Here is a 24,535-nt window from a genome sequence, read left to right on the forward strand (position 1 = left end):
CAGTGCTGAGATTAAAGGCACGGACTACCACGCCCGGCTCCTTCTTCTCTTAAAGACATCACCTGGGCTGATCTCAAATCCCTGTGCTTACCGTCCTTCCATCCTAGACTCCCAAATACTGGAAATGTTTGACACCTGACCCAGGCCCTAGCTCACAAATCATTCCTTTTCTTTTTCCTTTCATTACTCTTTCCCTCCTTCCTCCTCTTCTGTCTTAGTGATTAAACCTAGGGTTCATGCATGCTGGCAAAGCACTCTACCACTAAATTATATCCCAATCCCATTTTAAGTTTTAAGAAAGGGCTACATGCTGGGTGTGGTGGCGCATGCCTTTAATCCCAGCACTCGGGAGGCAGAGGCAGGCAGATCGTTGTGAGTTCAAGGCCAGCCTGGTCTACAAAGTGAGTCCAGGATGGCCAAGGCTACACAGAGAAACCCTGTCTCAGAAAAAAAAAAAAAAAGAAAAGAAAAGAAAAGAAAGGGCTACAACAAGTTAACCAGATTGGCCCTAAACTCACTATGTAAACCAAGCAAGCCTCCTATCTCAGCCTCCAAGTAGCTGGGATTACAATGTATACCAATGCTTACTACCACTTACACAAATTAAAAGAATTATTAATTAAAAGAACTAACAACTGTATTCTTTGCTCAATACAGTTGTGCTTAACCCTTAAAGATCTAGAATCAGCCAGGCAGTATTATCATACACCTTTAATCCCAGCACTCAGGAGGCAGAGGCAGGTAGATCTTTGAGCTCAAGGCCAGCCTGGTTCTACATAGTAAATTCTAGGACAGCAATGGCTACAAAGAAAACCCTACTCAAAAACCTAAAAAAGGAAGGAAGGAGTCTAAAATCATATTAACCAAGAGCACAATAGAAGTGGTGGATTTACCATCAGAGGAGGGTGGCGTAGTCCCAAGTGGTGTGACTGGGGTCGCTGGAGTAGGGCTGACAGGGGTTGTCACCAGCCCCATTTCTGGATGGCTCTGAAGAAGGACACAGATGGGTAAGAAAACAGAACATGTAGATCTCTTTAAGAATCCTCTATAACCACGCTTACTGGCTTTCCAGGGTCAAAAGTGAGGACCTGCACATAGTGCCCATGAATGCTTAATTACTACTGGTGCCTGCCAAGCTTCTAACAGCAAACACTGTGAGTTAATTTTCATTTTGAAATTTGGGTTCCATTGCACATGTTTTTCTGTACAGCCATATAAATTTAAAATAAATACACAAACAAACAAATAAATAATTGATGTATGGGCTATTTTCATGACCACAGAATTTACAAATAGATGCAAGTAAACCTGGGGATGCTAAGAAGCATTGAAAGAGGCTGATGGCAGCCGTGCTGTTCCATGCTGATGGCAGCCTTGCTGTTCCACAAAAAAAAAAAAGCCAGGCGTGGTGGCGCACACCTTTAATCCCAGCACTTGGGAGGCAGAGGCAGGCGGATCACTGTGAGTTCAAGGCCAGCCTGGTCTACAAAGCTCAAAGCTAGTCCAGACAGCCAAGACTAACACAGAGAGACCCTGTCGGGGGGGGGGGGGGGGGGTTCGGGGGGGGAGGGCATATGAGCCAGCAAGATGGTTTAGAGGGTAATGGTACTTGCTGCCAAGGTAATGATCTAAATTTCATCCCCAGAACCAATATGGTAGAAGGATAGACCTAACTCCCAAAACTTATCCTCTGACCTCTACATGTACACACTATTTTTTTGGGGGGGGCGGGGGGTGGTTTCTCTGTGTAGTCTTGGCTGTCCTAGACTCACTCTGCAGACCAGGCTGGCCTCAAACTCATGGAGATCCACCTGCCCCTGCCCCTGCCTCCCAAGTACGCCACCACCGCCCGGCCTTACGTGTACACACTTTAACACTCCCCCAATATATATGCACATGAAAGCATGTGTAAAATGTAAAAGCAGAGGTTTGAAAGCTATCTAGTATAAACAGCACAGATGACGGCTGTGTCCCTGGTCTCCTCAGCAACATCAGCTGAAGGAAGGGAGCTCAGAAGCAGCTCCTTTAGAACCTTTGTTCTTCAACCCCTTGGCCAGCCCTTTATCTTTCTCACTTCCTCTAAAGTCATTTATGGAATAGGAGATAAACTTTCTTACATTGTCTTATGAAATTAGTAAGAGTCCAAAGCAGCATATTGTTTTCAAACATAGCCTTACTTTTTGGTTAAAAGTCTATGGGTAGACTACTTTAAAAGAAACATACACACCAGGCATGGTGTTTAGGAGGCAGAGACAGGTGGATCTCTGAGTTCAAGGACAGCCAGTCAGGCCTACACAGTGAGATCCTGAACCACTAAAAAGTGGCAGAAAGGGGAGAAATGAAGAAAGAAACTTACACACATACTTTAAAAAGTGTACCATTAAAATAAAAGCACTTCAGTCTTTTAAGATAGTGTCCCTGGTCTATGGCCCTAGCTTGTTTTAGTCTCTTTCTGTACCTACCACTGAAGAGACCCCTTAAGCAGATGAACAAGTATCTAATGTCTTCTTAGTTTCAATGTGTGTATACTATTGAACACATCCTAGTTAGAAAGCTTTCACTTTTTCTCTCTGGTAACTGGTAAGAGAACGGCATAAATGACTTGGCCTATAGTATCTCATTGTAACTCCATAAAGATTTATAAAAAAGACCGCCTAAGAGAAAAGCCCATTAACTCCATGGAGCAAATAATTCCAGCAGATCCCAAAAGGTGAAATGCAGTGATTTCAACTCTCTCAGAGGGTAACGGCCTCAGTAAACCAGTCCAGCCATTAACTTCACATGCCCTGAGACCGGCTTCAGTGCCAGTGAGGACAACACAAAGCACAGGCAACTAACGCAACTCTGTTCCTACCACTGACTAACCCAAAACAGAGCTTACATGGGCCCCTCCAGATAGGCTTCTCAATAGAACGAGTCTGTGTGAAATTCGAGGGAAGAGATAAAGATACATGCAGTGCAGAGAGAAGCACTTGCCTGGTGTGCACAGGGTTTTGGATTTGATCTATAACATCACAAAAAATAAAAATAAATAAAATGAAGTTTGAAGGAGAGAGGGATTGGGGAGGGGGTGTGTCTCACTTTGCAGCTATGGCTGGCCTGAAACTCAGACCAGGCTGTCCTTGAACTCAGAGATCCACCTGCCCAGTGCTAGTAGTAAGGAGGCAGGCTACCATGCCCAGCCAGGACTGGGATGTTTAAAATAACCAACCTGAGCTAATACAGTGATGAAGTTTCGATTTAAATGGACAGCTTCATAAAGTGCCAGAAGAATGGCCTCGTTGGTTCTAAAGAAAAAGAAAACAAATCAGATTAGTTCTGTTTGTTTGTTTGCTTGCTTGTTTGTTTTGAGACAGGGTTTCTCTGTGTAGCCTTGGCTATCCTGGACTCGCTTTGTAGACCAGGCTGGCCTCAAACTCACAGCGATCCACCTGCCTTTGCCTCCTGAATGCTGGGATTAAAGGCATGTGCCACCACACCCGGCCAGATTAGTTCTTAAAAGTAGAGAATGTAACACATTATAACCATCAAGAGCTTCTCTCCTTCTCAATCCCTCTATTTACCCTCTGGACATATACAATGCACACAGGTTAAGACCCTGAACCCCTAGGGCCAGTTCTTCCCACTCCTACCCAGCTGGGCCTGCTAGAGGCAGAATCCAGCCATCAGTCATTCCAGAGACAGAGCTAGCAATGGTGACCTGAACACTCAGGAGCCAGGAGTAGGACTGCTACAAGACGGCGGCCAGCAGGCTCTATACAGAGAGTTCTAGGCCAACCAGGACTACACACAGCAAGATCATATCTCAAAAACTTTTTTTTAAAGACAGAGTCTCACGTTGCCCAGATCGGCCTCAAGCTCAGTACGTAGCAGAGGATGGTCGTGAACCTATGGCTCTCCACCCTCCATCCCAGGAGGATTGAGACGACAGGCACACACCAGCCACATTCAGCTCATTTAATGTTGACGATCAAGCCACGGGCTTCATGCACACTAAGCAAGAATTCTATCAGCCTTAGCCTCTAAAGCAGGGATCTCTAAGAATCCATTGATGCTTAAAACCCAAGAAACACTTTGCAAATCATTTTTTTTTTTTTTTTTAGTTTTAATCTGAAAAAGGTTGACGAGAGGGTACATTCTCTGCTCTCATATTCAGCAAGAGAGCTGGCACTAAAATCCAAGTACTTACTGCACCGAGATTTTCTCATGGGCGTCTGCTATGAACATGCTGCCCACCTGTGGACAAAAGAAGGAATCACAGATTTTATACAGCACAGCAGAGGAGCTCTGTGCCTAAGAATTTCATCTGCGAAAAACCAGTGATTCTAGTAGCAAAGATCAAGGAACTCTGGACCATCAGTCACACACAAAAATCACCCCACTTTGAAAACTATAAAAGACTTACAACTAATAAATGAAATAATGAGATTCCTACTAAGTCATCTAGCCTTTCAGCATGTAAGTTTAGAAACAATGCCAAGGTACCAGTCAACCTAAACATTCTAGTCGCTGCATGTTTCCTAAAAGCTGCTTATTTGGAGTCAGAAATTAACTCACAAAGCACTTCAAGCCTGTCCTGATACCTCACAATTATAATCCCAAACTCAGAAGTTCAAGGTTAGTCTGGGCTACATAGGGAATGGGGGCCAACCTGAGGGACGGTGTCAAAATCTGTCTCAGAAGGAAATAAAACATTTTAAACTTGCTCAGCTATACGACAAGCTCAAGGCCAGCCCAGGCTTCATGAGACTAGGCCTACTACAGGAGTACTTCTCAGCTACTTTATTGGGCTCTTATATCTACCACCCTTCTCCATCTCGATCCCTCCCAACCCCCCAGCACTAGGTAGGCAAGAAAGAAGGTTAGAGGGGGAAGGGGCATAGACCTCTTTAGACTACTCTCTGCTGACCAGAGGCACAGGGCTCCTAGGGACAAATTCCATCACTGTCATCAGAATATCCAGCAATCCAGCAAACCAACAATAGCAAGCACAACAGCAGGGAGCAGCAGCCACCACAGGCCCTCTCAGGGCTCTCCCATTTATTCCCTCTGCAGGGTCCCCAGAATTAAACTATCTGAAGCTGGCAAAAATCACGTCCCTCCTAGAGCACAAGACAATCATTGTCAGCTGCTGTGGACAATCCGAAGCAGGGATTAAAACAAAAACATTCACATAACATAACTGGATTTTTAAAGAAACTAAAATTTTCACTAAGCCTACCTTTAAAAAAAAATTGAAGCTGTCTGAGAACAATGTAATCATATCTAATTCATATAACCAAATATCAATATAAAATTTCTGCTTCCATACACAGCCTCTGAGACACTTTAGTGATTAAAGTCTCAAGAGTTAAAGCATTTATAAGAAGAGTCTTTAAAACTCAGGCTTTAAGAAGAAAAAGGGTAAGAATGTACAGGAACAAGGAGGAACCGCCCAGGGGGAGAAACAGTTGTTTTGTGTAATAAACTGTCTCAGCTCTAGGGCACTTGGACACTAAAGCCCCTAAAGATGGGTTCCAAATTTGTCTACATTTTAGCACCCACTAGGTTTATTTATTCCCCCTCTTTTTCTTTCTTTTTCTTTTTATATACTTTTAAAAACTTTTCTTTTTAAATTTGGGGCACACCTTTAATCCCAGCACTTGGGAGGCAGAGGCAGGTGGATCTCTCTGAGCTTGAGGCCAGCCTGGTCTACAAAGTGAGTCCAGGACAGCCAGGACTACACAGAGAAACCCTGTCTAGAAAAACAAAAAACAAAAAATTATCTTTTAAATTTTTATTTTATTGCTGGGCAGTGATGGAACACACCTTTAGTCCTAGCACTCAGGAGGCAGAGGTAGATCTCTGAGTTTGAGGCCAGCCTGGTCTATAGAGAAAGCTCCAGGACAGCCAGGGCTACACAGAAAAACCCCATCTCAAAAAAAAAAATTATTTTATGTGTATGGATGTTTTGTCTGTGTGCCATATGTGTGCAGTGCTCATTGAGGCCAAGAAGTGAGGTGAGATGTCCTGGAAATAAGTAGATAGTTGTTAACACACAGTTGTGAACGGACATGTGGGTGCTGGGAATTGAACCTGGGTTCTCTCAAAAGCAGCCAATGCTCTGAGCTGCTGAGCCATCTCTGTAGCTCTCTCTTTTGTACTTTTGAGAAGGGACTCAGGGATTGAGAAGGTCGTAAATCACTGATGCGTTGCCTCAGCCGTCAACTGCTGAGATTACAGATATATGTCCCTTTCCTTTTTTTTTTTAAAGATTTATTTATTATGTATACAGTATGCACCAGATCATATTATAGGTGGCTGTGAGCCACCATGTGGTTGCTGGGAATTGAACTCAGCACCTCTGGAAGAGTAGAGTAGTCAGTGTTCTTAACCGCTGAGCCATCTCTCCAGCCGCATATGTCCCTTTTTAGATTCCTCTGTCATTGTGCTTGACTAGCAGTACCGAAGCTCAGATTTAATCCTCAGTACCGTATAAACAGAGCATAGTAGTGGAAATGCCTCATCAAGCCACTAGGAACCACGTGGCCACAGAAGACCACCAGGGAGGACTCATCTATATTGTCCTATTATGTGTTCTACAGAGTCAATGGAGCCAACTCATTCTTGAAATGGAGTCTTGACTATGCTGCTCAAGTTGGTCTTGAATAGGTAGGCTCACATAACCCTCCTCATTTTACCAAGCAGGTGGGACTGCAAGGCAATTGTTGTGTCAGTTTTAGTTCTGTTGTTTTGTTCATTTGTTTGTTTGTTTGAGACAGAGTCTCTCTACATAGCTCTGACTAGCCTCGAATTCACTGTATTCACCAGGCTGGCCTCAAATTCAAAGAGATCTGCCTGCCTCAGCAATAGTCTACATTAATGTGTAACTTTTCTTTCTTTTTCTGTTTCGTTTGGTTTGGTTGTTGTTGTTGCTTTGAAACAGGGTCTCATTATGTAGCTGTGACTTGGGACTCACAGAGATCCTTCTGCCTCCGCCTCTCAAGTGTTGGAATTAAAGTTGTACACCGTCATGCCAGCTTCTTTCTTTGTTTGGAAATCAGATTGCTTTATGTAACCCAAGCTATTCAGAGAGAGAGAGTGTGTGTGTTTGTGTCTTTCTCTCTCTCTCCTTTTGGTTTTTGGAAACAGGGTTTCTCTGTGTAGCCTGGCTGTCCTGAACTGGCTTTGTAGACCAGGCTGGCCTCAACTCACAGAGATCCACCTGCCTCTGCCTAGCCGAGTGCTGGGATTACAGGTGTGTACCACCATGCCCAGCCATCCAAACTATTCTTAAACTCATAATTTTCCCGCCTCAGCCTTCCCAATGATGGGATTACACAGCCACTAAGCTCAGTCATACTTTTTCTTTGCTAACTAATCAGGGGGGAAAATCAGACCCAGAAAAAAATCAAAGCTCCCATCTACCCTATTTAACCTAGTTTGGGAACTTACTAAAAATGCTATGGTTCTAGTGAGGGTATGGCAGCCCACAACTATAACCTCAGTGTTTGAAAGATTAGGGCAGGACTGTCATGAGTGCCAAGCCAGCCTTCGCTACAGACTAAGATTCTAGCTCCAAAAAGTAAATAAATTAAGTAAGTAAATAAATCAAGGAAATACAGATCCAAATAAAACCTAATGTGTTCTCTGCTCCTGACACCATTACCTCAAAGATATCTGAATGCCTGAGCCCAGATTTGCCCAACCCTTAAGGCTTCCTGTACTTCTCAGTGGGAGGGGAAAAAACACATGCAGAACTTACCATATTTGTTAAAGCAGAAAAAAAACCACTCTGATGCTCTTCTTCCTTGTCTTTATACTGCCTAAAAAGAAAACTAAATTAAGCCTCAGGACTTTTTTTTACCAAGTATATATTCAACCCTGACATTCTAGGTAATGAGGGCAGAGTACTCTTAGAATGTCTGACTCCAGAAAACTAAATGATGACGCTCTAGCCACGGCAGTTCCCCCGCAGGCTGGGAGGCACCCATCTGCTCTTGAGGTACTGTGTACCAAAATGCCTGGCTACTTTGGGAGAGACTTCGAAAGCAAGCTGCACAAGTGTGAAACTCTCTAGCATATGGCTGATCCAGTTATTTCCCAAACAGATGATTACTTGAAAAGTATGGCAGTGAAAATTCTTTCAGGCTGTGACAGTGAAAACCTTGTTTGTGTTCGAAGTAGGAAGAAAGTTGAAGAGCTAAAATATTTGTGGAGATGGGACACACTTGAAGTTTTAAAACCCAAGTGAATGTGAGGAAAGTCTGAGGAGAAGAAAGATCCTGGCTGGCCTACTGGGGGCTGGTCTGCTGCTCTGTACTAAATTCTGGGCCGAAGATCTGGTTGCAGTCCAGACATTGCCACACTGACCAATGTTGTGTAAACTTCCCTCCCCAGTTATTTCTGATTGGCTAATAAAGAAAATGGACAGTCAATTCTGGGCAAAGGAGATAGGTAGGCGGAGCTTCCGTCCCAGTCTTGGGGAAAGGGGAAGAAAGTCTATGTCCTGATGAAGCAGAAACAGGCCAGACAGGACCAATATGGCAAAAAACTTGGGGCACATGGCTTGCAAATAGTGAGACTAGCATAGAGGGTCACTTAAATGCATAGCTGCCTAGTTATGGAGCCTAAAGCTTATTGATAAATCCAATAGGTCTCTGTGCCATTTATTTAGGAGCTAGAATGGGTGGTTAGAAAAGCCCTCCAACATGTAAATCATCTACTACGCAGGCCCTTAGTAGGATTACAATTATCTCTGGTTTCTATTCATAGAACACCAAATCTGTCCCTATCCATGGGATGAAGAGACACTAAGGCTAAACAAGGCCTCTGGGAAGTGGAGTCAATAATGAAAGAAAAAAAAAAGGTTCATGATTGTAGTTCGGTAACAGAGGTTATTCTTAGCTTGCACAAGGCCCTGGATTCAACCCCAGGGGATGGAAGGGGGTAGGGACTATATGCACATCTGATGCTTTCCCTCTTTATTCCTCTAAGAATTGGAGGGGGGGCCACTGTAGAGATGGCTGCTCTTCCAAAGAACCTGAGTTCAATTCCTAGCAACCACATGGCAGCTCACAACTGTCTGTAATTCCAGTTCCAGTGGATCTGACACAGATCATACAAACATACATGCAGACAAAATACTAATGCACATAAAATAAGAATAAATAATCATGTAAAAAAAAGAATCTTAGCCAGGCAGTGGTGCCATACACCTTTAATCCCTGAATTTCGCATTTAGGAGGTATAGGCAGAAGTGAGTTTGAGACCAGCCTAGTCTACAGAGCGAATTCTAAGACAGCCAGAGTTACACAGAGAAACCCTGTCTCAAAAATCCAAAAACAAAAAACCAAAACCAAAACAAAATAAAAAGAGAATTTTAAAGTGGTGCCCCATGAGCTTTTTTACATGGAAAATGGTATTTACATGACACTGGGTAAAGGGGGAAACCTGTTTTGTATCTATAAAGTTAGTAAAACGCTCTATAACAAAATACCAAAGGCTAGCCTGGTGTGCGCCTGTAATCAATCCCAGCACTTGATGAGGCAAAGGCAGGCATATCTCCGAGAGTTCAAAGCCAGCCTAGTTATATCTCTGTGAGTTCAAGGCCTGCCTGGTCTATAAAGTGATGAGGGCTACACAGAGAAACCCTGACTTGGAGAAAAAAGAAAAGAATAGAAAAAGAGCAAAGACTGAAAAAGAAAGTGCCTAATTGAAACTAAAGGTGTCACCAACTTGTCTGCTCTTCCCTGGTGTTAGAAAAGAGCTCTTCAGATACCATCAAGCTAAGCCAGAGCAAACATGTCTGCATGCAGCTAGACCTCTAACTATTCTTTTGAGATAGGTTAGAAATTTTTACCTAAGAATTCTAACAAACTTCTTTCCTACTCACCCAGTTCAAGTGAAAATTAGCCTTTTCCATCTGTAGTCTGTAAACTTACCTGTTATACTCAGATAAAGCCTGAGTGATCACAAGCCCCATTCCCTGAAAGAGAAAACACAAAACAGCTGAAATAAGCAAGGAGCTTTTAAGTGTTGGCTGCATTGCTACAGCTCAGCCAGGCAAAACATCAAAGCCCTAGAGTCTATACCCAAGAAGTTCTGCCTGAAAGCTCTCATTAAGGACAAAATTCTTAGTAGAATTTTGTTTATTTCATCAAAGCAACAAAAATACTGAACCAAGGTGGGTGGGGGCAGCACCCACTTTGGAAAGATTGTTTGTGTGATTATTTTGCTTGAGGTTCCCACATACCATTTAAAACTGAGTAACAAGAGGCAATGCAGACCAGTCTAGTTACTGATGAGAGAAGATTCAAACAAAAAGACCGTATGTAGATCCCAAACTGCCAGAACAAAAGCAATTGTGAGTCGGGAGTAAATGAACATGAATATAGGAAAGCCGCTCAGGCCACAAGGGAACAGGAAAAGGGCCGCCGGTGAGATGGCTCAGTGGGTAAAGGCTATAGCTGCCAACCCTGAGGACCCCTGGAGGGAAAGAAAACTGACTCCTGCAAGTTATCCTTTGACATCTGTGTGTGTATACATGCCACACACGTCATATATGTTTGGCATGTGTCATACACACACATACACACACACTAAATAAAACGTAATTTAAAAAATTGTTTTGAGACAAGCCTCACTACAAAACTGGCTGTCCTAGAAATTACTATATAGACCAGGAAAAAAAAAAAAAAAAAAAAAATATATATATATATATATATAGACCAGGCTGGCCATGAACGCAGAGCTCTGCCTGCCTTTGCCTTCCAAGTGCTAGGATTAAAGGAGCATGGCATCATGCCCAGCACAATTTTAAAGATATAAAGAAAACATAAAGGAAAAGGAAAGAAGTATGAAGTAAACATTAAAATGAAAGTCCAGTTTTCTCCAGAACCTGTAAAGCATATCATAAAGATCTATTAACATAGGGGGGAGGAATGGGAGGATACAAGAAATGGGATAAACATTGAGATGTAACAAGAATAAATTAATAAAAAAATAAAAAAATAAAAAAAAAAAAAAAAAAAAAAAGATCTATTAACGTCACAAGAATAAGTCATGCACATAGTTTTTTCTAAGGGAAAGACAGGAGAAAAAGGAAGCAAAGCCAAACACCTGGTCACCTTTTCCCCTATATCCAGAAAGGAGATGTTATTTGGCAGAACGTTAAGGGCACATATAACAGACATATATCACCCTTCATGTTTAGCCTCCCGAAGTCCAGCTATAGATTGTATCAAATTGGTCCTTTAAGAAGGAATTGCAGGGCTAGAGAGACAGCATGGCAGTAAAGAGCCCTTGCTACTCTTGCAAACACCCAGGTTTAGGTCCCAGCACCCACATGGAGGCTCACACCCATCTGTAACTCCAGTTCCAGAGAATCTGGTACCTTCTTCTGGTCTTTTCAGGCACCAGGCAAAGCACATGGTTGTACATGGCCCACACTGGCAATCCCAGCACTAAAGAGGCTGGAGCAGAAGGACCAGGAGTCTAAGGCCAGCCTGGGCTACGTAGTGAGACTGTCTCCAAAACCAAAAACCAATCATGATAAAGCACTTGCTTTCTGGGATTCATTTTTTATTTTGTTGTTGTTGTTGTTGTTATTGTAGACTAGAAATTGAATCCAAAACTAGTAAGTTAAATCCCCAGCCCTTTTTCTTTTCTTTTGAGACAGAGTCACACTAAGTACCACAGGGCGGCCTTAAGCTTGCACTGCTTCTATCAGTTTCCATTACTAGCACCACTACTACTACTAGGCCCATTACTGACCCGGATTCTCTCTCCTTAATGTACACTGAAAATAAGGCCTCCACATGCAAGTAAGACAATACCAAAACACCCAGAACCCAGATACTCACATTCAGCGTAGCCTCATCATCCACAATAGACAGCTTCACAATGTAGGGATTCACAGACTATTAGGCAAGAGAAAAGAGTGAAGGTAAGTATGACCAAGTTAAGAATGCTGCTGGCTAATTAGACAGTAATAACAAAGATGCTCTGTAAGCCCTCTTTCCATGGTGATGCTCCCAATACCCAAACCCGAAGCACCCCGCCTGCTGACAGCCCCAGTTCCAGGGAATCTCACAGCCCACCCAGGCATTTGTCAAGTATGCACGCGTGTATACATGCAGACATACAATTGTCAGTTCTGTTCTACCTGCGTTTTCCTCTGGGATGAATTAGCTCATGTTTATGTTCATCTACCTCTATTTTTTTCTTTCTTGCTTCTAAAAAGTAAATTCTCTGAAAACGCAATCTGTCCTATCCTACTGAATCCACAGGGATAGCTCTCCTTTGGGAGAAATAAAAACCTCTTTCCCTTAAGACGCATACTTGTAAAGATGCTAACTTACATTCTCCTCCCAAAGGCTCCCTAACCGTTTCAAAACTACACACAAGGGCTGATTCACCCACCCAGAAAACAAAGGCACCTCAGGGCTAGGAAGTGGCAGCTGCTTAACAGCCAGAGAGGCCATTTATGGAGATCTCATACCCAAATAACACTGCAGGGGGTACTGAAGGAAGGATGTTATTACCCAAGCAACAATCTGGTCAGGACACTGGGATTTAACGATTGTCCCATCACTTACAGCACTGGAAGATTACTTGACTTCTCCCAGACCCAGTCTCAGCTGGGCACATATTTAAACTCATTAAAGATCTGACTATTTCTTAAAAGTGGTATGAGAGCCAATGACCTGCTGACCTTAAAAACATCCCACCCACAGGATGTGAGCAAAGTTCTCCTAAGGCTCAAGCATCAATTCCATCCCAAGGAGGGTGAGTATTCAGGCTGGAGATTTTTACAGCTACCAAGAAAACTCATTATTAAGAAATCTGAAACTGGGCTGGAGAGATGGCTCAGAGGTTAAGAGCACCACCTGCTCTTCCAAAGGTCCTGAGTTCAATTCCCAGCAACCACATGGTGGCTTACAACCATCTATAATGTGATCTGATGCCCTCTTCTGGACTGCAGGTGTACATGCAGGCAGGACACTGTATACATAATAATAAATAATAAGTCTTTTAAAAAAAAAATCTGAAACTGAAAAGCTAATCCCCCAAGTAGACCTCATATTTAATCAAGTTTCAAAGCATATCTTTCACATGTCAAGTGGAAACAGAAAAAGAAGGTTTTGCTTTCATAACAACCCAAATGTTACATTTTACAGTACACTACAGACGTTCGTGTAAGGTCCAATGCACGTGGATCCTTGGAAAAGAAAAGTCAGCACTTGGCTGACTACAGATGTCACCATGTTGACAGCAACATTAGTAAAAACAAAGCTTCTTTTCTTTTCGAGACAGGGACTCACTATATATCCTTGGCTTCCCTAAATCTTGTTACACAGACCAAGGTGGCATCTAACTCTCAGAGATCCGCCTGCCTCTGCCTCCTCAGAGTGGGAAGTAAAAAAAAACTGTCCGTCACTGTCAGCCACAAGCACATTGTCTTGACATTATTTCTGCACGTACTAGTCACTCCTCTTCCCCAAAGAACACTGTGAGGTGACAGCAAAGAACCTGGGCCCCAGGACCAGCATGCAAGGTGCATGCTCTAATTGCCCTTACTAGGTATGACACGTACACAATGACCTAATTTCATCTTCGGCCTCCTGCCCCTGGAGCTGTGGGGCATCTGTCTGACACACTGGCAGCTCTGTTACTCTGCTCTATGATGTTATTACCATAGTCAGAGGAAGTTGTGCATCTTTTTAATTTGTGTATATGTAAGCACATAAAGCCCAGAGGCCAACCTCTGCTGTCATTCCTCAAAAGCCATCCACCTGCCTTTTGACTGGGTTTCTCACTGGGACCTACGACTTGAGGCCAAATAGGCTAAGCTGCAGCATCCAGCAAGCCCCAAGGATCTTCCTGTCTCCACCATTCCACACTGAGATTACAAGTGTGGCCGCCACGCCACCTTCTTACCACAGTGCTGTGAACTGCCATCAGATCCATAAAGTTTATGCAAAAGTGCTTCACCAACTGGACAATCTCCTTAGCCCAGAAAAGTTCTTTAGGAAAAGAGAGTAGGACTGGAGAAATGGCTCAGGGGTTAAGAGCACTGACTACTCTTCCAGAGGTCCTAAGTTCAATTTCTAGCAACCACATGATGACTCACAACCATCATAATGTGATCTGATGCCCTCTTCTGGCCTGCAGATATACATGCAGGCAGAGCACTGTATACATAATAAATAAATAAATAAATATTTTAATTTAAGGACACAAAGCCTCAGGGCAGCAGATGGGTTTTCAATCACTACAGCTCAGAAGAGCTGGCCAGTCTGGAAGCCAGGATCATAATCCTGTAAGAATCCTTTTTCTCCTAAATACTAATTGCCCCTGACACTACATACCTAGCAGACTGGTCTTTTTGAAACAGGAGCAATCTACTTTTCATCCACAAAACAGTACTATAAACTCACTAAGAAGTCAACCACTGAGTATACTTGGAGTTCCTTTTTGGGGTCCTAGCTTTCTAAGTATCCCCCATTACTTTTCATTGTCTCTAAAACAGAATGCACTATGAATAATAATTGTACATGATACCCTTTCCTTATTTCTTTTTGGTTTGTTTTTATTTATTTTGGTTTTTGTTTGTTTGTTTGTTTTTCCTTTCAGGACACAGTTTCTTTGCATTAGCCCTGGATGCTGTCCTGGAACTTGCTCTGAGGACCGGGTTAGAACTTAGAAGGTTCTAACACCCAGCTCTTTCCTTATTTCTTTTGTTTTGTTTGTTTGAGGCAAGGTTTCTCTGTGTGGCGTTGGCTGTCCTAGACTTGCTTTGTAGACCAGGCTGGTCTCGAACTCAAGCAATCCACCTGCCTCTGCCTCCCACGTGCTGGGATTAAAGGCGTGCGCCACTATGCCTGGCCACCTTATTTCTTGTCTGCCTTCTCTAGTTTTAGCTGGTAACTAGTCTCTGGTACCTTTACCCCTTTCTAGAAAGCGTAACAACTTGCCTTATTGGTCACGGGCTTGACTGCTGCAGTAGCTAAAATAGTCTCCTAGCACACCTTCTCCTACTGGCTTGCATAAAATTTCACTGGCTTTTAATTTTTGCTATGTTCACCTGAAATTCCTCACACTCGTTTCAAAATCTTCATGTTCCACTGTAATCTGGCGTCTTTAATGGCATCTGGTGAATGACTTAGATCCAAAAGTGCAAGTCCCAGAGAAATTATGCCCACTGGTTTGCCCTTGCCAGGTATATTCATCCTTGCAAAATTTCTGACAAAACAAGGCTTCATACTATAGAAATAGGATTTTCTCCAGCCACTGGCTGTGTCCCATTTTTCAGGCTGATATTTCAGAGCTCTACTGAGCAAATTGGGGTTCAGTTTGCACTTAGGGATGCCAAGCCACTGCCTCAGAATGGCTGTATCCACCACAATATTATGAAATACTCAACACTGACGATAGCATGCTCCTGTCACATAGAACTCAACTTCCTTAAGTTCCTCAGCTATTTTTCTTGTTGTTGTAATAAGTCCCCGGGAGCTTTTACACATGACAGAGACCATAATGGCTACCTCATCAGCCCCTCCAGATTGCCAGTAAAAACAGGTACTGGTGATACATTCCCTACTTATTTGTAGATCAGTATTCTTCCAAGACACTAAAAGTGGCCAGCTCTGGTGTTTCTAGCTCATCAACACTGTTCCCCATGCTCCAGACCCTACTGGGTACTCCCCTCTCACAGTTGTTCCTTGTCACAATGAAGAACCCATTTCACTCTATCTGAATAAAATCACTCAGCGATGCATGTAAGAGGGTACAGGTCTATGGGTGGGTGGAGGAGGCTGAGGCAGGAAGATTCCTGAAATCTAGAGGCCAGGTCAGGCCATGCAGCAAGTACAAGGACAGGCAGGCATGCAGCCTAAATAACAAAGTCCTATCTCAAAAGGGGAATGGGGCTAGGGGGAGAGAGGACCTGTAAGGGCAAAAGCTCAGGAAAGAAAAATAAAACTAAAAACCCCTGGGTATGGTGGCACACTTATAATCCCAAACACTTGAGACACTGAGACATGGCTCACCATGAATTTGAGGCCAGCCTGGGCTCTAGAGAGGAACTCTATTGAAGAGAGGGCGAGACCAAGGGAAAGAGAGGAAGGAAGGAATGTGGGGAGGGCCGACAGAGGAGGGAGAGAGGAAGAGAGAGAGAGAGAATGTGGGTGTGGGTGTGGGTGTGTGTGTGTGCACGCGCTCGAACCAGCCACAGTGATACACTGGGGAGATGAAAGCAGAGTAGGAGTCAAAGCCCAGCCTGGGCTGCACGAGAGCCTGTCTTCACATTAAATGCAGCCAGGTGTGATCGTATATGCCTGTGATTACAGTGAGGAGGCTTCGAAGCATGAGGATTGCCAAACTGAGTCAGTGGGAAGCAGTGTAACCTCCAGAATTGTTATAAAGTATTATCTTCAAATTAAAATCAAAGAAGTCCTCAGACCAACAGTGATACTTATACAGTAGACTACTTTAAGGAAATAATAAATATGAAACCCAGTCTTGCCAGAAACACAGAACTGAGTCGGGGATGGGTAGGGAGGATTTGCAGAGGCAGGAGGATCACCCATGAGTTCCAGACCAGCATACTAAGTTCTAAGTTAGTCAGAGCTACTTAGCAAGACTCTGTTTTTAAAAAAATTGCAGGGGGCGGGGTGCCCTGGAGAGATGGTTGAGAGCACTGGCTGCTCTTCCAGAGGTCCCAGGTTCAATTCCCAACACCCACATGGCAGCTCACAACTGTCTCTAACTACTGTTCCAGAAGATCTGACACCCTCATACACACATAAACGCAAGCAAAACACCAATGAGCATAAAATAAAAAACATATATTGGGGCTAGAGAAAAGGCTTGGTGATTAAAAGCATTTGCTGTTCTTACAGAGAACGCACCCTGTTTTGGTTCTCAACATCTACGTCATGCCAGACAACTCAAGCACAACTACCAGGTAACTCCAGTTCCGGGGGACTCCAATGCCCTCTTCTGGCCTGTTGGGGTAACTGCAAGCACACAGTGCATATACATGCCATCAGTCACATACAAGTAAAATAAATAAACTTGCAAAGCAAATGCAGGCCTGTGATTTCTAATACTGGTTAATATCCTACATGGAAATTGGTTTTGTTTTGCTGTATTTGTTTGTTTCAAGACAGGGTGTTACTTTGTACCCCGAGCTAGCCCAGAACTCATGTAGCACAAGCTGCCCCTAAATTTATAGCAAGCCTCCTGCCTCAGCCTGTTAGGTGCTGAGATTTACAGGCATCCGCGACTATACATACATCAGTTGGGGACCTTTTAAAAAGTACATGATCAAGCTGGGTGTAGCAGTGCACGCCTTTAATCCCAGCACTCAGGAGGCAGAGGCAGGCAGGTGGCTATAAATTCGAGGACAGCCTGGTCTACAAAGTGAGTCCAGGACAGCCAACACAGAGAAACCCTGTCTCGAAAAAAACCAAAAAGAAGGAGGAGGAGGAGGAGGAGAAGAAGAAGATGACAACGAGGAAGAGGAGGAAGTAGTAATAGCAGCAGTAGTAGTAGTAGTAGGCGGCGGCGGCGGCGTAGCAGCAGCAGCAGCAGTAAATGATCAGGCCTCTACCACAAAATCTGATTCAATGTGAAGTAACCTAGGGGGCTGGGCATGGCATTGCTTTAATCCTAGCACACAAGAGAGAGAGGCAGATCTACTGAGTTCCAGGCTAGCCAGGGATATACAGTAAGACTGTCTCAAAAACAAAATGAGCAAACAAAACTTCCTAGGTTAAGGCTGGGCATGGTGCTACAGGCCCATAATACCAACACTCAGGACGTAGAGACAAAAGGATCACAAGTCAAGTCATCCGGGGGAGGGGGTGTGTACAGAGATGGCTCAGCAGTTAAGAACACAGACTGCTCCTCCAGAAGATGTGGATTCAATTCCACCACCCACCCACATGGCAGCGCACAGCTGTCTTTAACTCTAATTCACAGAGCTCTGATGCCCTCTTCTGGCCTTCATGGGCACCAGGCACATACATATATGGTACAGACATACATGCAGACAAAATACCCATACACATAAAATAAATATAAACAAAACATCTTCTTTAAGAGAAGAAAAAGAAAAATACAGTTTACCAAGAACATGTCTCAGCCCAGCATGGTGGCACACTCATTTAATCCCAGTACTTGGAGAGGCAGAGGCAGGCAGATCTCTTGAGTTCCAGGCCAGCCTGATCTACAGAGTAAGTCCAAGACAACCAGGGCTACACAAAGAGACCCTGTCTCAAAGAAACAAACAAACAAACAAAAACCAAAAGCGGGGGGGGGAGGGGGCTGGAGAGATGGCTCAGAGGTTAGCACTGTCTGCTCTTCTAGAGGTCCTGAGCTCAATTCCCAGCAACCACATCATGGCTCACAACCATTTATAATGAGATCTGGTGCCCTCTTCTGGCGTGCAGGTGTACATGCAGGGAGAGATCTGTATACAAATGAATAAATAAATCTTAAAAAAAAAAAAAAAAGCTGGTGGTGGTGGCGCACACCTTTAATCCCAGCACTCAGGAGGAAGAGACAAGCAGATCGCTGTGAGTTCGAGGCCAGCCTGGTCCACAAAGCAAGTCTAGCACAGCCAAGGCTACACAGAAAAACCCTGTCTTGAAAAACCAAAGCAAACAAACAAACAAACAAAACAAAACAAAAAAAAGAAACATGTCTCAAAAAGTAAGCCATCTTTTAAAAATGGCTGTATCCAGCACAATTGTAGAAAATATAAACTGCACATTATGGGCCCACCTACCTCATATTTTCGGTAGTTTACCAGCAAAGCCAAGAGGACAACAGCATCATACCCATGCTCTCTACGACTTGGGGGATGGGACAGTATCTGCAACAAGAAGCAGAGTGTTTAACTCCTAAGTGCTAAGTCCTACCTCCTGGGAAGGCAGACTAAAAATATTAAGTGATGGTCTATCTAAAAGAGAAAGGTCATCAGAAAGTTGACCTACCTGTAAAATTGCTTCAAATATACTGTTGATCATTACATACTCCAGGATAGTGTTCTGACTGATGTTGTCTGTAACCTAAATGCAACCAACAGCTGTTGAAGGCCTGTAGCAAGGCACCTGACGCCTCACGTGGGTCTCCTCCTCTAGCAGCTCAATGAAACAGAACGGTTAAAGCAAACAGCAGACAAAAATATCCCAAGAATCAGAATCCCAAGAACCATTTTTCAACCAACGAAAAGGAAAAGTCAGACAATCCAAAAGACAGTAGTTCTCCGAGAATGACGTTCTAAGCTGATAAGTCTCAACTAGGGAGATGGTTCGGCAGGTTGAAGCACTGGCCACCAAGCCTGATAACCTGAGCTCCACCCAGGACTACACGGTGGAAGGAGAGAACTAGTTCCTGAAAGTTGTGACCAACATGGCTGTCTGTGTGGGGAAGGGGGACACATAAAGTAAAAGTAACTTTTTAAATTTTAAGTAAAATAAAAAATAAAGTGATGCGTATGTATTTATGATGATGAATATAAAGTGATAAGTATCATGTAGCTAAAAATGCCAGCAGATGCTGCAAAGATTAACTCACAGGAAACAAACCTTGGGGACTGTAGAGATGGCGCAGTGGCTCAGAGCACTGTTTGCTCCTCCAAAGGTCCTGAGTAAAATGCCCAGCAACCACATGGTGGCTCGCAACCATCTATACTGGGACCTGATACCCTCTTGTGGCATGGAGTTGTACGTACAGATAAAGCATTTGTATATAAAAATAAATAAACATCAAAAACAAAAGCAAAAGCAAAGAACAAAACTCCATACATCTAACTTCCTTTTATAAGTTCAAACAAAAAGGAATGATACAATACTCCAGTAGAGATTTTCTCTTTTACATTTGGGAGGAAATATTCCACTAGTCTTTTTTCGCCCCCCCCCTCAATTCTTTTTTTTTATTAATTTATTCTTGTTACATCTCAATGGTTATCCCATCGCTTGTATCCTCCCATTCTTCCCTCCCTCCCATTTTCCCTACTCCCCTCCCCTATGACTGTGACTGAGGGGGACCTCCTTCCCCTGTATGTGCTCATAGGGTGTCTAGTCTCTTCTTGGTTATTCCACTAGTCTTGACTCTGCTTTAATTAATACCTTTGACAAACATACAGGAGGTCACTTACAGTCACTAAGCAAAGAAGTAGTTTCAGGCATAGACTCTTCAGACTCTCAGAACCTTCTGCACAAAGCAATGAATCCAAGCTCTCCATCAAGTTCTGGGAAAAAGAACCATTAAACATTAGTGCACACCAAGTAACACATACCTCATATTCACCCAGTACATGCTATGTTATAAAGGATAAAGTGAATAACAGGATCAACTGTACCATCTCCCTAGTCCAGGCCTTGCAAGATCAAAGGAAAAGACTTCAAAGTCTAGCTACTTGGGGGGAAATGTTTACTGAAGAGAACAGTAAAGAATTCACTCTTGGCCGGGTATGATGGCGCACGCCTTTAATCCCAGCACTCAGGAGGCAGAGGCAGGCAGATCACTGTGAGTTCGAGGCCGGCCTGGTCTACAAAGTAAGTCCAGGACAGCCAAGGCTAACACATAAAGACCCTGTCTCAAAAAACCAAAAATAAATAAATAAATATAAATCCACTCTTGTACTGCACGAATGCTTGAAGCTTTGTACAAATAAACTTTAAGGTAAGAACAATGAAGCGGGCTAGAGAGAGATGGCTCAAAGGTTAAGAGCACTGACTGCTCTTCCACAGGACCTGAGTTCAATTCCCAGCACCCACATGGTGGCTCACAGCCATCTGTAATGAGACCTGCTGCCCTCCTCTAGTTGTACATGCAGATACATTGTATACATAATAAATAAATCTTAAAAAAAAAAAAAAGAACAATGAAGCTATCTGAAAAAGGGAAACCTAATGGTTTAATGGCCATACATGAATTTTATTACTTGTTATAGAAAGTGCTTCCTGTGAGCATACTGAACCAGTGACAGACACAATGTCAGTTCACTAGTGAGCCTCAATGGCCATATGAGCAACCAAAGAATGTGGGAAAGATTGAGCTTTGTTACAGGTGGAAGCAGTCTTGAAGGGCTTTACCCTTGGGGCACCCCATGAATACCTTGTGACAGACTGAGTGGAGCCATCCTGGGCCTGGAATTCAGGAAACAGACCTGGGAACCCCACCTGGGCTACTGTTTTTCTAATTGACCCTCACCTGGAGAAGGAGGTGAGAAGGAGAACGGCCACAGGCAGTTGGGGAGGAGCGAACAACAAGTTCAGCCTGGGCGAGACAGCATGGGGAGCAGCGGACCAGCTGGACCAGCACACGGGCCAGAGAGACACCTAAGGACCCGTCCCGTGAAACGGATACCAAAAGGTTCACTCTTTTGTCCCTTTAACCTTTTTTCCTTCTTGTGTAAGCTAGTTGAGTTGTATAATAAAGTTTAATTATTAAGAAACAGAGCCAACAAAATAAAGCTAGCTGATTGACAATGTGACTGAAATTTGATGCTTGCACTAAAAAAAAAAAACAAAAACAAAAAAAAAAACAACTTTTAGACATAAAACCTTCACACTATGATAAAGGGACAAAGAAAAATATTCTGCATTAAATAAAGGAAGAGAATTCAAGGCTAGAGAAATGCCTCAGTGATTAAGAGCACTTGCTCTTTCAGAAAACCTGGGTTTTTGGTTCCCAGCAATTACATGGTAGTTCAAAGCCAGCTATAACTCCAGTTCCAGGGGATGCAACACCCTCTTCTGGACTCTGAGGGCAACAGGTATGCACATGGTGTATATACATGCATGCAGGCAGAAAAGAGCTCATACACACACATACATACACACACACACACACACACACACACACACACACTCTCTCTCTCTCTCTCTCTCTCTCTCCCTCTCTCTCTCTCTCTCTCTCACTCTAAAGGGACACCAGATAGACTTTAAAATGCTCAAAGGTACATGAGAAAGGCCTGGGAATGTGCTTGTTGCCAGAAGCTTGCCTAGCTTTCACAAGGCCCTGGGTTCAATCCAGGCATATATCTATAATCCCAGAACTCAGAAGAATCATAATTTTTCTTTTGGGGGCAATTAAAGCTGGCTTTTAAATTAATAGTGATGATATTTATTCAATTTAAGAATCAACTATATAATTTGTGAATTATGAAAGTATTAATAATAATAGTAAATAAGTAAATAATAAAAGATAGTGTCTTTTTTTTTTAAAGATTTATTATTTATTATGTATACAGCATTCTGCCTGCAGGCCAGAAGAGATGGTTGTGAGCCAACATTTGGTTGCTGGGAATTGAATTCATGACCTTTGGAAGAGCAGTCAGTGCTCTAACCTCTGAGCCATCTCTCCAGCCCCAAAAGATAGTGTCTTAAGAGTTATTGTCAAACAAACAAAAAAAAGAGTTACTCTCTATCTTGTACCATTCAAGAAGCCTTAGGTTCAATCCCCAATGTGGGGTGGGAGGCAGGGAAGAGGAAGAAGAGAAGCAGAAGTTTTTAAGAAAAAGTTTCAAACAGTGGATATAAAAATTCAAGCCAAGCCAGGCACGAAGGCATATGCCTGTGATCCCAGCACTTTGGAAGGCAGAGGCAGGCAGATTTCTGTGAATCTGAGGCCACCCTGGCCTACAAATCAGAGTTACGGGACAGTCAAGGCTATACAGAGAAACCCTGTCTCAAAAAAATACAATACAAAACAAAACAAAAATCATGGCAATGCACTCCTTTAATCCTACCACTCAAGAGGCAGAGGCAGACAGATCTCCAAGTTTGAGGCCAGCCTGGTCTACAGAACAAGTTCCAGTACACAGAAAAACCTTGCCTAGGGGGGAAAAAAATCAAGCCAGGTGGTTGTGGTGAACACTTCAATCCCAGCACTTGGGAGGCAGAGGCAGGTGGATCTCTGTGAGTTCAAGGCCAGCTTGGTCTACATAGTGAGTTCCAGGACAGCCAGGGCGACAAAGAAAAATCCTCTTTAAAAACAAAACAACAGGGGCTGGAGAGATGGCTCAGTGGTTAAGAGCGCCGCCTACTCTTCCAGAGGTCCTGAGTTCAATTCCCAGCAACCACATGGTGGCTCACAACCATCTATAATGAGATCTGATGCCCTCTCCTGCAGAAAAAGCACTCATATACAATAAATAAATAAAGTTTAAAAATACATTTTAAAAAAAAACAAAACAAAACAAAACAGCAGAGCTGGAGAGATGGCTTAGAGGTCAAGAGCACTGTCTGCTCTTCCGGAGGTCCTGAGTTCAATTCCCAGCAACCACATGGTGGCTCACAACCATCTATAATGAGATCTGGTGCCCTCTTCTGGTGTGCAAGCATGCATGCAGGCAGAACACAGCATACATGATAAATAAATCTTAAAAATATATATATATACATATATAATATCCACTCTGAAATGAATATATATATTAGAAAAGGTCCATATATGTGTGTGTGTGTGTACATACATATACACACACACATGTATATTCATCCACTCTGAAATGAATATGCATGTATTAGAAAGGGTCCATCATCTGTAATGTAAGTCTAAACCCAGCCTCAGCTACAAAAGACCCTGTATCAAATACACAAAAGCAAGCAAGGATTCTGGGCAGCAGAAAACTTGCCTTCCATGCAGAACACTATGGACTCATTACCAGCACTACAAAATATCTGATCTTGTGACTTTTCATGTTGTATCTGAGGTCATAAATGCCATATAAAGCTTGCATGACGGCTCACACCTTTAAACACAGAACTCAGGAGGCAGAGGCAGGTGGGCCTCTGTTAAGTTTGAACCAGCCTGGACTACATAGTGAGTTCAGGAACAACTAGAGCTATGTAAAGAGATCCTGTCTCAAAAACCAAGAAAGAAAAAAGAGAAATCTGAATATGAATCTTCTAGTATGCTGCCTGCGGGCAGTGTTCACAAACAGCTGTCAGACAGCTGTCCACAGCCATAAGCACTTCTTATGCCTCACCTTCATGCACAGTTCCGCTTTGTCAAAGCCCATCAGCATGTTGATAATGTCAAACCCAGACGTAGATTTATTCTTCTGGTGGACTCCTCGAATAAGTGCACACAAGGTCTGCAGAGATGAGAAAAAGAATTCTTTCTAGAAAAGTCTCAAAACTAGGAGTACACTCTGCAGCCTCCTACTGCATCTTCAGAACTACATCTTGACAAGCCTGACCCATACTGAGTTTGAAAACAGCCTGAGTGTTAACATATGAAAAATACAGAAATTAATAAACAGGAGCACACCTGAAATCCCAGCACTGGGAGATGGAGGCAGAAGAATAAAGGTACAAGTCTGACAAAAGAACCAACTTCCACAAGTTGTTCTGACTCCACAGGTTCCTGTGTATGAGCGCCCTTACACACACACACACACACACACACACACACACACACACACACACACACACACACACACACACACACAGACACGTACTGAGAATTTCGGCATCTTTTTTTTTTTTTTTTTTTTTGAGACAGGGTTTCTCTGTGTAGCCTTGGCTGTCCT

At 43.2% G+C, this 24,535-nt stretch overlaps 1 protein-coding gene across 1 annotated transcript in view; it reads right to left on the bottom strand.

Moving 5' to 3' along the window:
• The window catches only part of Armh3 (armadillo like helical domain containing 3), a 183,258-nt gene that overhangs the window by 134,935 nt on the left and 23,788 nt on the right, over nucleotides 1-24,535 (bottom strand). Inside the window, exons 5-14 of the mRNA XM_051146676.1 lie at nucleotides 23,990-24,097; nucleotides 20,150-20,242; nucleotides 18,984-19,058; nucleotides 18,776-18,862; nucleotides 11,844-11,900; nucleotides 9,924-9,967; nucleotides 7,745-7,805; nucleotides 4,190-4,236; nucleotides 3,212-3,287; nucleotides 894-987 (exon numbers count right to left, since the gene is read on the bottom strand). Coding sequence (XP_051002633.1) covers nucleotides 894-987; nucleotides 3,212-3,287; nucleotides 4,190-4,236; nucleotides 7,745-7,805; nucleotides 9,924-9,967; nucleotides 11,844-11,900; nucleotides 18,776-18,862; nucleotides 18,984-19,058; nucleotides 20,150-20,242; nucleotides 23,990-24,097 — 742 coding nt within the window. The remainder of the gene's footprint in view (nucleotides 1-893; nucleotides 988-3,211; nucleotides 3,288-4,189; nucleotides 4,237-7,744; nucleotides 7,806-9,923; nucleotides 9,968-11,843; nucleotides 11,901-18,775; nucleotides 18,863-18,983; nucleotides 19,059-20,149; nucleotides 20,243-23,989; nucleotides 24,098-24,535) is intronic.

The sequence above is a fragment of the Acomys russatus genome, chromosome 5, assembly GCF_903995435.1.
Source record: "Acomys russatus chromosome 5, mAcoRus1.1, whole genome shotgun sequence".
NCBI lineage: Eukaryota > Metazoa > Chordata > Mammalia > Rodentia > Muridae > Acomys > Acomys russatus.